General features: G+C 40.4%; 1 protein-coding gene across 1 annotated transcript; it reads left to right on the forward strand.

The window, feature by feature from the left end:
* Positions 1-14,288, forward strand: LOC119527058 (guanylate-binding protein 6-like). The gene is made up of 11 exons (XM_037826692.1): positions 1-275; positions 2,557-2,752; positions 3,511-3,638; positions 5,013-5,122; positions 5,302-5,498; positions 6,914-7,159; positions 7,919-8,199; positions 8,880-9,092; positions 10,126-10,228; positions 10,563-10,756; positions 11,646-14,288. The coding sequence occupies exons 2-11, from the start codon at positions 2,563-2,565 to the stop codon at positions 11,871-11,873; spliced, it is 1,890 nt and encodes a 629-aa protein (XP_037682620.1). The 5' UTR covers positions 1-275; positions 2,557-2,562; the 3' UTR covers positions 11,874-14,288.
* Positions 14,289-14,679: the final 391 nt, after the last annotated feature.

Raw genomic sequence — 14,679 nt, forward strand, 5'->3', positions numbered from 1 at the left:
GGAAGAGCCTGGATTTCCAAAGCCAGCTGCAATATAACCGCGGATCCGCCCCTGAACTCCCGGGAGTCCCCTCCCCTCGACTCCCCCCAAACTCAAAAAGCTCGAATAGTTTCGATTTTGGTTCTCTTCATCCTCACACTTACCGGTATTCGCTGTACTCTACAGCTTGCTTTTAGGCTTCTGAAAAGAAGAGTTGTTTTCTTGAAGTGCGCACGGAGTGAGCAGGGAAAAGCGTGGAATTGTCTTCCTGCTCCTGGTCTTTGCTCCCGGGTCAGGTAAATTCTCTCCACAATCTGGCTTCCATGCAAATTTCCCTCAACTAACTGTCTGACTGACTAACGTGTCCCCGGGATGTGCTGCTCCTCCGCGGGCATCCACCCGGGCTGTTGCAGGTTTTCTCGGAAAGAATCTGGGGTGGGAGACAGAGGAGCGCGTCCTACGCTTATCTTCAGAAAGGGTGGCTGAAGTCCTTTCTCCGACTGAGACGCCAAATTTCAGTCTTTTGCAGAGACATTGTTGGGAAATTGCTGTATATCCATGGATATTTTTCAGGCCCATAATGGGGATTTACCTGAAGATCTTGATCATATAGGGGAAGAGTTAAGAGTGAAGGAGACAGGAAGGGGGGTGGTGAGTGACAGAGAGGAGAGAGTGAGAGAGCAAGAGGAGAGAGAGAGAGCCAGAGAGAAAGAGGAAGAGGGAGAGGGAGAGACAAATACTGGAACTGTTCTTGACTAGCTCTGTGACCACTGGCAACAAAATGCTTAATCTATTGTGCCTCAGTTTCTTCTTTTGAAAAAAAAAAGGGGGAATATTAATAGTAACTACCTCAAAGGGTCATTACAAATACTAAATGAAATAATATTGCTTAAACACTTAAAATCAGACTTGTATGTCTGTATTTCTTACTTTTTGACATCTACTCGGTTACCCAAGCTGAAATCTAGCAGTTCTTCTTAGATTGGACACAGACTGGTGTTCAAATATTGCTTCTGTGGCTGGCAGAATCACTAAGCCTATCTATCCTGCCTTTCCTCCATCTACTAAGAAAGGATAAAAGTCTTTAAATTTTAGTGTTCTTGTCAGGATCAATAAGACCATGCAGGGAGTTCATTTCCTAGAATATTATTGTGCCAGTTTGAATATATTGTGTCCCCCAAATGCCATTATTTTTGATGTAATCTTGTATGGGCAGATGTTATCAGTGTTAATTAGATTGGAATTCTTTGAGTGTTTCCATGGAGATGCGCCCCACCCAACCATGGGTGATGACTCTGATTGGATAATTTCCATGGAGTTGTTATCCCACCCATTCAGCGTGGGTCTAAATTCAATCAGTGGAGCCATATAAACGAGCTGACAAACTGAAGGAACTCAGTGCAGCTGAGAGGGAACTTTTGAAGAGGAGCTACAGCCAAGAGGGACACTTTGAAGAAAGCACAGGAGCTGCAGATGAGAGACAGTTTGAAGACGGCCCTTGAAAGCAGACTCTTGCTCCAAAGAAGCTAAGAGAGGACAAATACCCCAAGTGCAACTGAGAGTGACATTTTTGAGGAACTGCAGCCAAGAGAGGAACGTCCTGGGAGAAAGCCATTTTGAAACCAGAACTTTGGAGCAGATGCCAGCCATGTGCCTTCCCAGCTAACAGAGGTTTTCTGGACACCATTGGCCATCCTCCAGTGAAGGTACCCAATTGCTGATGTGTTACCTTGGACACTTTATGGCCTTAAGACTGTAACTGTGTAACCAAATAAACCCCCTTTTTATAAAAGCCAATCCATCTCTGGTGTTTTGCATTCTGCAGCGTTAGCAAACTGGAACGATTATTTTAGATAAATGAGTCAGTGGAGTATGATAGTAACAATGTGACGTCATCTGTACCACCAGACATTGTGGGCAGAGTGGAGTGAGAGCTCTATGACCTTCTAATGCTTTTCACTTAGAACTGCGCGGAAAGTGAGAAGTTGATATACACGTGTGTAGTGGGTTGAACACTGGCCTCCAAAATTATACATCCTACCCCTAACTGCAGGAACTTGTAAATTGACCTTATTTGGAAAAAAGTTCTTTGCAGATGTAACTAAGTAAAGGATCTCCATATGAGATCATATTGGATTATCTAGGTGGGCCCACATAACAAGTGCCTTGATAAAAAACAAAGTCAGAGGGAGATTTGACTGAGACAGAAGAGGAAGTTATGTGATTGGAGTCCAGCAGCCCCAAGCCAGCAAGTGTGTGGAGCCACCAGAAGCTGGAAGAGGCCTGCCTGGAAGTTGTCTCCCTAGAGCCTTAGAGGGAGTGTGGCCAGAATGACATCTTGACTGGAGTGTGACCCTAATGACACTTTGATTTCAGACTTCTGCCCTTCAGAGTGTGAGAGAAGCATTTGCTTTTGTTTTAAGCCATGTAACCAGTTTGTGATAATCTGTTGCAGTAACCTTGGGAAACAAATAAAACAGGCCACAAACAGTATGCGGGTAACCATGGTTATGCAAGGCATGTGCAACCCAATCCAGGAATCTCTTTTTGCACTGAGAGGCTCTTCTGGGTTTGCAGGTGACCATGGCATCTGTGCCCACCATGAAGTCCCCCATTTGTCTGGTGGAAAACAAGAATGAACAGCTGTCGGTGAACAGGCGAGCTACTCAGATTCTTGAGAACATTTCTCAGCCTGTGGTGGTGGTGGCCATTGTAGGGCTGTATCGTACCGGAAAATCCTACCTGATGAACCGTCTGGCAGGACAGAAACACGGTGAGTGTTGTCTGGGGCGGGGCCTATTGTTTCATTCCAAACATATCTCAGCTTTTTTTTATCCTCCCCAACACCACAGGAAGGGAGAACGGAACCTCTCTCAATAAACAAACCATCCAATTGTAATTCTCATCTACCCCTCCTACCCCCACCCGCCATTATCTCCCTTACTGTAATCTCCTCTCATATTCTTTGTTTTAATCCTGTTAAGAAAAATCTCTCTGAGCAGCGCTCAGAATCCCACACTGTCCTTACCGGTTCAAATCCTGGACTCAGGAAATTGTGCCCCCCCACCCCTGCACCATTGCAACATATATTTTTTCCTTATTGAGTATTCCCATTCACTACAAACATGCATGGCTATCATCTTAAAAATCCTTTCTGGACTCCACATTTTGTTGTAAATAAAACTCATATATTTGCCATTGTTAAAAGCAAAATTATATTTTCCTCAGTGGCTTTTGTCCCTTTCTTCTCTTCTCATGTTTCTCTTCAATCCACTTCTCTGTGGCCTTGAAACACACCATTCTTTCAACTTCTTGTTTTGGTTACCAGTGACCTCAGCTTCCTCTGGTTCAGCAGATGCATGGTTGTCTCTCCCCTGCCCCTTGAAATAGATAACACACATAATAGGGCATCCTTGATGAAATGGAGGAAGCATCATCTTGTTCCTTGGGCACTTACAATCCTTTTGTAGCCCCTGAGCTGCCTGGACTCTCTGCTGTCACCATATGTTACTTTCTTCTCTCCCCTGGCAGGCTTCCCTCTGGGCTCCACGGTGCAGTCTGAAACCAAGGGCATCTGGATGTGGTGTGTGCCCCACCCCTCCAAGCCAAACCACACCCTGGTCCTTCTGGACACTGAGGGTCTGGGGGATGTGGAAAAGGTGAGTCAGAGTCACACCCAGATCCTTATACTCTCAATTTTCTCCTTTTATCTTGATTCTCTGTAACTGATGCGAACTATTCCTGAAATCTAGATATCCAACCCTAATGAATGAGGCAAATTTAGTCTCTTTGAATCTTACTTCAAGGTAAGATAAGATATTGTGGTATTTTAGGTAAAAGCTTTTACTAATTCTCACTGGAGTGAATGAATTGATTCAACTTAGTAAATACTTATTGAACAGCTGAGTTCCAGACCTCAGGTCTTAACACTGTGGTTATTAGTAAACAAAGTAGAGGTCCTGCCCTCAAAGAGCCTTCTGTCCAGTTGATGAGACCACACATATACAGTCAGACTTAATACAGTGTAATCGGAAAGAAGCAGCTTGGGTAGAGGGAGACACTGCACTGTAATGTAATCTCAGAACTCTGTCAATTCCATGGGGGAGCTCTGTGGCTGGAGTGAACAATATGAATTATCCTGAGTTGGGACAAGTTTGCTGGCCCTTTATCCTCTTGGTGTGGGTCAATCATTGTGAGGCTGCCCTCGAAGCCTTTTGCACTAAGTGGTCTGACAGCTGAGGGCTATCTCTCATCAGTACTCCCAACATCTACGGAAATAAGTTCTTCAGTCCTGAAAGATCAGGGTTGGGGTTCAAGGCAGCCTATCACAGCTACTAAAGGCCTTAAATATTAGATTGACTTGGTAGGAAAGGAGAGAGCTGTCAATCCCCTGCCAAAGGTCAAGAAAGGCTTCTGATCAGTCAGTGTTCTGAGCTACCAGAAGTCTGCATTTAAGGGTGGGAGCTTAGGGAGTTGGGTCTACATTTTCTATGGTTAAGCTTATCAGCTACACACATAGAACATTCAAGAATGCTTTGCTCTACTTCAAGCAGTATAATTCGGTGCTTATTGTCAATTACCCCTGAATCTACTTCAGAAGTAGAGCCTGTTACTTAATCTATAAATGATTTGAAAAAAATTTGAATCCCCAAGTATGACCAGCATGGTATATTTTACACAGCCTATGACCAATAAATATGTGTTGAATAAGTTAAGTGAAAAGGCTCATCATGGAACACCTAATTGCACTCCAAATATCGTACTAGTTTTTCTATATATGTAACCATAGTTCATCCCTTTGAGGAAAGAAGAAGCTACCATGCATATTAGAATCCTTTTACAGATGAGGAAATTGAGATCACAAGAAATGTCTTTGCCATTGTCAAAGCTGAGATTAGCATCATGTCTGTCTTCCTGGCCTATTTCTCTGCCCATCTGGTATGTTAGCTGAAATAACTGACTAATAGAATAAGTGTCTGAATGGGCTTCTAAGGAGTGGACTCCTAAGTCCCTTGCTGTAATGTGCTCTCCAGGGGGACCCCAAGAACGACTCGTGGATCTTCGCGCTGGCCGTGCTCCTGAGCAGCTGCTTTGTCTACAACAGCATGAGCACCATCAACCACCAGGCCCTGGAGCAGCTGCAGTATCCTTCAGGACCCGCCACAAGGCTCGCCGGGCTTATGGGAAGGGAGGCTGAGTCAGACAATGCTTCTCTGTTTCTTGGTTGCCTTTGGTGGAGCAGAGGTGGCATGGGGAAAAAGAGTGTTTATATGAATTTTTTCTAAGGGAAATGTGAGCTTCTTTTCCTTAGCGAAGCCCTAGCTATGTGACAGAGCTCACAGAACTGATCAGAACAAAGTCCTCCCCAAGACCTGTTGGAGAAGAAGATTCCACAGACTTTGTGAGTTTCTTTCCAGATTTTATCTGGACTGTACGGGATTTCACCCTGGAGCTGAAGTTACAGGGTCACCCTGTCACAGAAGATGAGTACCTGGAGAATGCCTTGAAGCTGATTCCAGGTCAGAGAGTGATTTAGGAATGGATTTCCATGGAGGGGGTGGGATCTAATATAGAGTATTGATATGAGTAGTTGTTTATCGGATGTTTATTGAATAAATGGTTGAATAAAAGAGAGGTTAAATATAAATTTAACTGTCATCTTTAGGGTTGCATTTGTATTTGAGGTTCGGTTGAATTCGACAAGAATGGTGACTGGGAGGTGTCTGGCAAAGTTCTAGGGACTGGAGTTTAAACTCACCAAGAGCAGAAAAGCCTCATGGACAGCAAAATTATTCAAAACCAACCTGTGCTTCCCATGATTTGTACCTTAGGACCCTATTACAGTGGGTGCTACAACTTTCTAAAGACCACATACTTGTGTTTATTTTAGCTCCTTCATTTCTGTTTGAGAAAAACAACTAACTGGATACTTGTTACATGTAAAAATCAGGATAAAAACTGTTATCTAATTAAAAAATATATTCCATACAATTAGATCTTATTCTTCTCAAGGATCTATATAGCTTTCTAGTGCCTGGATAGTTTATCTTGTACAAAAATGACTTTATGCTCTAAGAAATACTGAAGAAATGTGTCCCTTCAATCTATACCTTTTAAAAATTTCTGATAATTATCAGAACATTCATTTTTCTTTCTACATCATGGCTTCCTCTTCATTCCAGTTTTTATACCGGCAATATTTTTTTCAAGGCAGGAAACCATTTTAATGGGTTGCAGTTATGTGGATTGATAGTTGAAATATTGAGAGAAATATCAATTTGCATTTATTCTTTTGCTCATTATTTCATTCATGCTTTCTCAAAACATTTACTGAGAAATTGACTAAGTACAACAAAAGCTCTGTCAATTCAAAACAGTCAAAGAGCCAAATTACATTTTGGTTATATTTAGTTTTGAGAGGATTTTGCTAAAGATTGCTAACACTCTACAAGTTGTTTTTAGCATCAGGCAAATTAGTTTTCCTTAATTGACCAGTGTGTCATCTATATACTTTCTAATATAGTCCCATTGTCCTTTTTTGTGGCTATTCTTTTGATTTGTTCTCACACTTAATTTCTACATAGATTGGAGTGGACCTGAAATTTATATTTAACCTCTCTTTTATTCAACCATTTATTCAATAAACATCCGATAAACAACTACTCTATATCAGATACCGTGTTTATTTCCAGGAGTAACAACCGTAGGGTTTTTTTTTGTTTGTTTGTTTTTTGAAAGAAGTGTCTTGCCAAATTTCTCTCCAGAATTATGTCATTGATATAAATTTGATTTGCAGAGTGGTACTGAGTGTCTGTGTTAAAGGAATTCTATAAGCATAGAAGTTAGCGAAGATAAAAATCCTGGCCACAAGAATCTTCAACTCCCTTGACCCATGGCTGTGTCCAGTATAATCTCTGTTTTTCCCTTCCATCAGGCAGGAATCCCAAAGTCCAGATATCCAATATGCCCAGAGAGTGCATCAGACATTTCTTTCCAAAACGGAAGTGTTTCATCTTTGACCGGCCAACAAATGACAAAGAGCTCCTGGCCCATATTGAGGATGTGTCAGAAAACCAACTGGAGCCAAAATTCCAGGAGCAAACAAAGATTTTCTGTTCTTACATCTTTAGCCATGCAAGGGCCAAGACCCTCAGAGAGGGAATCACGGTCAATGGGAATCGTGAGTCTCCTTTTTGCCTTTCTGTTCAGCCTAATATATGTTGAGTATGTTATATAATGTGTTTCTCAGCATTTTTGTTTGAGTCTATATAAAAGTATGGCTGTGAAAAGCAAGGGTATGAAGAAATGTAGACATTTTAGTATTTATCTCCTTTTGGGGAATTTCCAAAACCCTCTTCAAAACTGCACATCTTGTAATTGATATCTGAGCTTCCATGTATTAAAAAGAAAAAGCCCAATGTGGATGAAGTCACTCAATAGAAGTAAAAACAGTACTGTCTTCTCAGGGCTGTCCTATATGATGTGTTCCTTGCAAGGAGCATACAAAGAGATTTGGGGAATTTAATGCAGTCCAGAAGTCAATCTTAGCCTAAAAGTCTTTGGAAATCCACTGGTTTCTTAAAAGTAAGAATACATACAATCTGATATAGCCCACTTCCTCTGTCTACCTGTGTAATCTATTGTCCTTTCAATTTCTTTTAATGGGAAATCATTTTTTCAGATATGTTAAGGATTTTAGATGAAGGTGAATATTAAATTTTTTAAATGTCTGAGCAGAAGAACCATAAAAAGAAAAGTAAGTAAGAAAGTGAAGGTGATGATAGTGGAAGTAGGGAGGGTTTTGGGTGTGAGGGTGTGTGCATGTGGCTGTGTGTGTGTGTATTTTATGTGTGTGATAGTTTAGAAATGAAGTCTCCAAATCTTGGATCCTATTGATAAAGAACTTTATATTTATCTCCTAAATTTCCTGCCTCATCAGGGCTGGGCACTCTGGTGGTGACCTACGTGGATGCGATCAACAGTGGAGCGGTGCCTTGTTTGGAGAACGCAGTGATAACTCTGGCCCAGCGTGAGAACTCGGCGGCCGTGCAGAAGGCAGCCGACCGCTACAAGGAGCAGATGGCCCGGAGAGTGAGGTTCCCCACAGACACGCTCCAGGAGCTGCTGGATGTCCATGCGGGCTGTGAGAGGGAAGCTATTGCAGTCTTCATGGAGCACTCCTTCAAGGATGAAAACCAGGAGTTCCAGAAAATGCTTGTGGTACTTTAACACTTTGTATTAACCTTTGTGCCACTTCTCCTAAAGGAATGAAACCTACAGCTCCCTTTACTGACTTCACTGGTCATCTCTCTTTCAAGGATAATGTAGTCTGGATTCTACCTAGAGTGAAATATATTTACCTGTTTTTTTTTCCCTTCAAAGATTGGGCACTTTATCCAGAAATCTATTTGATCACTGAAGCAAAATAAAAACATTCTTTGTTCTTAAGTGAACACTTTTATGGACTCAGAGCCTACATAGAATACCCAGAAGTGAATCCTGAGCCTGTTGCTTGTTTTGTACACACTCTGTCAATTTTTGAAACCAAAGTTTTTCTTTTCAGATCCTCAATCCATGCCATCCTTTAATTTCTGATGCTCTTGTTTTATCATTGTATCACTGAGATTGAATCACTGAGTGTGGCAGCAGTTAGGATCCACAGAGAACATGGGATGTAGCCCCATTCATTTTGCAGATGAGGAACCTGAGGTCCAGTGAGGTTGAGAGGGTTTTCAAGGTGGAAATAAACCAAGTCTCTTCATTCTGATTCATTGTGTGTCCTACCACATTGGAATGCTTTCCTGAAAAAATCACAGTTCAACCTACTCTTCTACTAGATTCTTTGCAATTTGGTTTCCCAGGATCCCTTCTGGTGACTTTCCTCTCCATTTCCCTTGCAGGAAATCATAAATAATAAAAAGGAGGATTTCTTGCTGAAAAATGAACAGACATCTGTTCAATACTGCCAGGCTAAACTGAATCAGCTTTCAAAGGCCCTGATGGAAAGTATTTCGGCAGGAATTTTCTGTGTTCCTGGAGGGCATGAGCTCTACATGGAAGCAAAGAAAAGGGTTGAACAGGAGTATTGGCAAGTGCCCAGGAAAGGAGTAAAGGTGAGGAACAAAGGGAGCATGAGGAAGGTGACTGAACGGAGTCAGGGTGGCCTCTTGACTATCTGAGAATACAGCCCAGGTTGTGGGGAGTCAATCATGACCCATTTAGCTGTTTATGTCTACCTTTTGCTATTTATTCCTGATGAGAGTAGAAATGTTCATTCCCTAAGAAAGATTAGACAAATCAGAAATCCAGGAGAGAATGGCAGAAATGACTCATTTCTTCATCAAACTAAGTGGCAAGCATTGCGCCAAGTCCTGAGGATTTATGAGTTAAAGAGAGATCTTAACACACCTAATCATACGTGAGAGTCATGTAAATAGGCAATTGCATATAGAGTTATAATGCTCAGAGTCCTGTATATCCAGGATGGCATAGATGATGGTAAGAAATGTAATAATAGTAATACAACTAAGATATACTGAGAACTTAATATCCACATGAACAACATAGCATGAAGCTCCCTTCCCTGGGTATCTTAATTGAATCCTCCTCAGTAGGTTATGAAACAGATACCCTTATTGTCCACATTTTATAGATGTGATCTGGGAGACACAGGCAGATGAAATATTGACCTAAATTTACAAATTCAGAAAGTGACAGGAGAGGGCAGAAATACAGTGTAGAAGCAGCATTTCACATTGGAAAAGCATCCTAGGAAGTCTTCCAGGGAAAGCAGTGTAAATTTTGAAGTATTTGAACCTGTCGTTCATGTCAAGATGTTATCTGAAGTGAAAAGCCCTCTGTATATGTCCAAATGTCTAAAAGCACCAAAGTTTTTGTGTTTATAGAACATAATTCTGACAGACTGGACACTACAGCAGGTGGTGGGATGTACCTCTGGGAAGGGGATTGGAGAGAGATAGAAGATGGATATATGGGGGGTCCTGATCTCACTAAAGAGCGTGAACCCTTTGTAGGAGGTTCCTGAAAGATATTAAAGAGAAAGCAAAAAAGACATGTACTGACTTGATTGTGCAGAATTAATCTCCATGGTGGGAATCTATGTACTTGTTCCTGATGGTTTCTCAGGCAAAAGAGGTCCTCCAGAGCTTCCTGCAGGCCCAGGTGGCAATAGAGAAATCCATCCTGCAAGCAGATAAAGCCCTCACCGATGGACAGAAGGCCATAGCAGGTATAGGAGCAACTCCCGGGGGTGGGATGTGGAGGTTCCTGCTGTGTCCTCTGTCAGATCTAACATGAAGACATTCCCAGTCAATGAAATTTCTCTCCCTCAGCTTAGTACACACACTGCTAAATCTGAAAGCTACAAGAGAGGTGTGGTTGTACATTCAGCTAGATACAGTCTTTCCCACCACATTTGAACTCTGCTTTTGATGGTGTGAACATCCTGTGAATTCTAAGATTTCCCACCCTACCTTCACATTTGGCTTGGTCTCTGATATTAGGAGGGTAGAGTGCAGGCCTGACCTGTTGTTTCATTACCATTCTAAACCCTCCATGGATAGCGGAGCAGGCCATGAAAGAGGCAGCTGAAAAGGAACAGGAGTTGCTGAGGCAGAAACAGAAGGAGCAGCAGCAGCAGATGGAGGCCAAAGAGAGAAGCCTCAGGGAAAACATAGCCCAACTGAGAGAGAAGCTGGAGAAGGAAAGAGACAGCAATTTGAGAGAGCTGGAAAGGATGCTGGACCATAAGCTGAAGGTAAGTCTGGCAGGGGCCTAGCTAGTACCTTCAGGAAGGGATGGGTGAAGATTAAAGAAAACCACCTAGAGAAACACGATGTCCTACATTGGATTCACCAAAATCCTGGGTCCTTCTGGTTTTTCAAGAGTCCTTCGAGTTCTCTTGCACACTGGGACTCTGGAGAGTGCAGGATGAGTTTGGAAAATATAAAGAGGCTTTCAGTTACTGTTTACAGTGCTTTGACAACGATCTCCTGAGGCCTGATTAAACATGTATCATACAAAGCAACTGGTTTCTTTATCGAGGTCTCTGCCAATTATCAGGAACCCTGTTACATCCCAAAGACCCTGAGATTGACCCTTGCTGACATAAACTATCAAATATGTCCAGCTTTAGAAATAAAGGGAACTGGCACTTTATAAACTTGCTGTATTTTTTCCAAGTATGGACACCCTGCCCAAGTCACCATGTACTATACAGGAATTGTTCCCGTTTCCATCTGGAAGTATTTATGTCAGATTTATAGGTCAGCATAGAAGTTCCCGTTATTTCTAAGTTGTGAATGGAGATACCATCCCAAGGAGGACTGAGAATTAGTGTGTTTGGACCTATGGTTCCCTCCCAACTGGCATTATTTGTCTAGAATATCTTACACCAGTTGTCCTCATGTCTGGCTTGGCACCCTTGCAAAATACTAATGGTGGGTGAATATTAATAAGCTTGTAAACTATGCTTCCTTTTTTGTCCATATCCAATCCAGATGAGACTTGACGTTGCAAAAATGTTCCTCTAATTATCGAGTAAGAGAGAATACTTTTAAGAGACAGTTTGACAGTGTTCAAAACTGTGCATCCTAAAAAGTGAGGATTTTAAAAATTTTGCATCCCTCCCCATTTTTTTTTTTTAGGTCCAAGATGAACTGCTAAATGAAGGATTTAGGAGGAAGTATGAGGAGATGCAGGCAGAGATAAATCATTTGCAAAATATTATTGATACTACTAAAAGTGATAATACTCCTTGGGTTGCACGAACCTTGGACAGAATTGGCACTGAGATAACTTCAGTGTTGTCTGCTCCTGCTCAATTACTTGGTAATGTTTTAAAAGGCTTTAGCTCACTATTTAAAAAGAATTAGCTGTCCTTTTAAGGAAATATAGAATGCAGATATATGCTTGTCCTGTTTTTGGCATGTATAATTTTCACTTTCATTCATCCAAGTTTTAAACGTTAGAAGCAAGTAGTTATCAGTAGAATAGCAGCGCCTGACACACATTAGAGAGAATACATGTTTGTTTTATGAGTCAGTTTAAGGGAGAAGCAAACAAATGTCAAGAAACAGGGTCAGCAAATTCTGGCTTGTGGGCCAAATGTGGCCTGCTACCTGTTTTGGTATAAAAAGATTTATTGGAGCATGCTAAGCCCCATGTGTTTGTAGCTGCTTTCTAGTCACAAGGGCAGAGTTGAGTAGTTACAACCAACACTGTATGTCTCACAAAGCCTGAAATATTTTCTCTCTGGCTCTTGAGAGAAAAACTTTGCTGACCCTGGTTTAGAAGACAGAATAGAGAAACAGACCAAATTGGCAATAGCAATAAATACTTGAAATAAACTTTTCAAGAATGCTAATGATAGCCACAAAAGGAATCATACAAGGTGTATGCATTCAAGTCAGTTCACTCTTATTCATCTGTAAATTCAGTGTGTCTAAGATAAAGAGGTGAAAATATGTTTTTTATGACGTTAGGCAGGCTAACTTCATGAAGTTTAAATGGAAATGATTGAAATGCTTTAAGAACTTGACGGGAATATAGAAGACTAATAAAGATAGACCATATCTAACCTATCTAAAAACCTATCTATAATAGAGCTGCAGTAGTTAGACCAGTAAAGTACTGGGACACAATGATACAGACAAAGCAATAAAACAGATGAGATATCTGGATGTAGAACCAAATACTTATAGGAATTGTCTATCTTAAAAGTTTCATTTCAGATCAGTGGAAAACTATGACTGAGAAATTATCTCAGATAATAGCTATCTAGAGCAATCAGAGTCTAGATCTTTAATATAACTTTATTATAGCAATGTACATTCCCAACTGAACATAGTTTAAGATGAAGAATGAAACCAAACTGAGATATCAGATAACTAAAAGAAAAAATCTTCAAATTTAGAATTCCTTTCAAAGTATTACCTAAACTTCAGAAGACATAATTTATGCACAAAATTACATAAAAATGAAATAAATCCTTATGTCAAAAGCTCAAAGTCAGAAGACAAACAGCACTATGAAAAGATGTGTTCTACCTTTGTCACAGAAAAAGAGTCAATTTTCTTGAGTTGATATCTGAGTTCCTCAATATATGTGATTATATTGTTCTGAGAAAATTAATAAAAGATATTCAACCTCCTCATTAGATGAATGCAACTATGAAATATAATTTTTTCCTTCTCAGATTCACAAGGATCAATATATTTGATAGCAAATTGTATTAGAAAGGTGGAAAAAGCCAACTCTCACTTAGAAGTGCAAAAATGTACAATATCTTTTGGATATTTGTCCTAATATTGGTTGCATTTTATTGTGTGTAAAAATTGATGTAGCATGTTCACTTTTACGAAATATACATGTGCAACATCATGTCTATATGCAAATTGCCAAGGAAGAGTTGCTTTCAGTGGTAAAAGATTGCAAATTACCTAAATGTCCATCTACATGGGATTGGTGATATAAATTTTAATACATATCTATAGTGGAATATTATTTAGCCAGTGAGGAAATAGACAGTGGTGCTCTATCTGTACTAATATTGAACAGTATTGACAACATAGGTAAAGTGAAAGAAATGAGGTGCAAAACATTATGGGGAAAAAAGGAATTGTATATGCAACCATAATACAAACATATTGAAAATCTCTTAAAATTTATGAGAACTAGTAGCATTAGTTCCTTGGGGAAACTGGGTGGCATCAGGGGTGGGGTGGATACTTACTTATCATTATATACTCTATCTTTTGACTTTTGTAAAGTGAGCTTGTATTACCTATTCAAAAATAAATAAGAAAGAAAATGTAAAATATAATACTAGCAGTGATACATATAAATGGAATGTGAAATTAACCATTAGATGATGAAATTGCTCATTACTACTAGAAATGTCATCAGCCAGCCAAATGAAGAGATGAAGACTAAGATCATATTACTGAAAAGCACAATATGTGCATCCTAGTCTTGTTTTCATTGCGGCTTGGTTTTTAATTCCTTATATTCACTTCAAAACCATGGTATAAAGTTTCCTGTGACCCTTTGAAATTTTAGTTAGCACAGCCTCTACTTTCTGTCTGTGAATTACAGTTCTAAGGTGTTAGAAGCAGAATTGCCAAACAATAAGAGCATGCATTGGCGAGAGGGATGCTGCTATCTTGAAAAGTTCATTGGTGTGGAACTGTATACCATAACATTCTTTGAAATTTGCTCTGTAACTACTTGTTAAATTGTACTTTGAAAATGGTCACTTTTCTTCTTACATGCTATATTTCACAATAAAAAATGATAAAAGAAAAAAAAAAGTTCAGTGGTGGCCTCTCCTTTGTGGCCAGGACTGATGGGACAATGTTCCATTACAGAAGTGCACTCACTCGTATTGTTGGGATGAGAGTCCCTGACACATGGAAGCCGGAGCTTGACACTCAATCACTGGAAGCCAAGTAATAAGCAGCAAGTTCTGAGAGGCAGTCAACTGGGCCTGACCACTGGAGATTTCTGAAGATGGTGAATATAAGAGGGAAATTGTAGGGTGAAAGGGAAGGGGAGTCCATAAGCACAGATATGAAGAATGGTTTAAGAGGAGACTGAGAAGTAGCCCCACTAAAAAATCCAATCCCCAGCCTTAATCTGAGTTAGTTTCAGACCTGAAATCTGAAACCTGCTTGGAGGAGA

This window comes from Choloepus didactylus, chromosome 2 (assembly GCF_015220235.1).
Source record: "Choloepus didactylus isolate mChoDid1 chromosome 2, mChoDid1.pri, whole genome shotgun sequence".
Taxonomy (NCBI): Eukaryota; Metazoa; Chordata; class Mammalia; order Pilosa; family Megalonychidae; genus Choloepus; species Choloepus didactylus.

Excerpts from the sequence above, each read along its gene's own strand:
- LOC119527058 (XM_037826692.1), top strand. The coding sequence starts at position 2,563 with ATGGCATCTGTGCCCACCATGAAGTCCCCCATTTGTCTGGTGGAAAAC. Across the intron at positions 8,200-8,879 it reads AGTTCCAGAAAATGCTTGTG|GAAATCATAAATAATAAAAA; the intron begins GTACTTTAACAC and ends TTTCCCTTGCAG. Across the intron at positions 9,093-10,125 it reads TGCCCAGGAAAGGAGTAAAG|GCAAAAGAGGTCCTCCAGAG; the intron begins GTGAGGAACAAA and ends ATGGTTTCTCAG.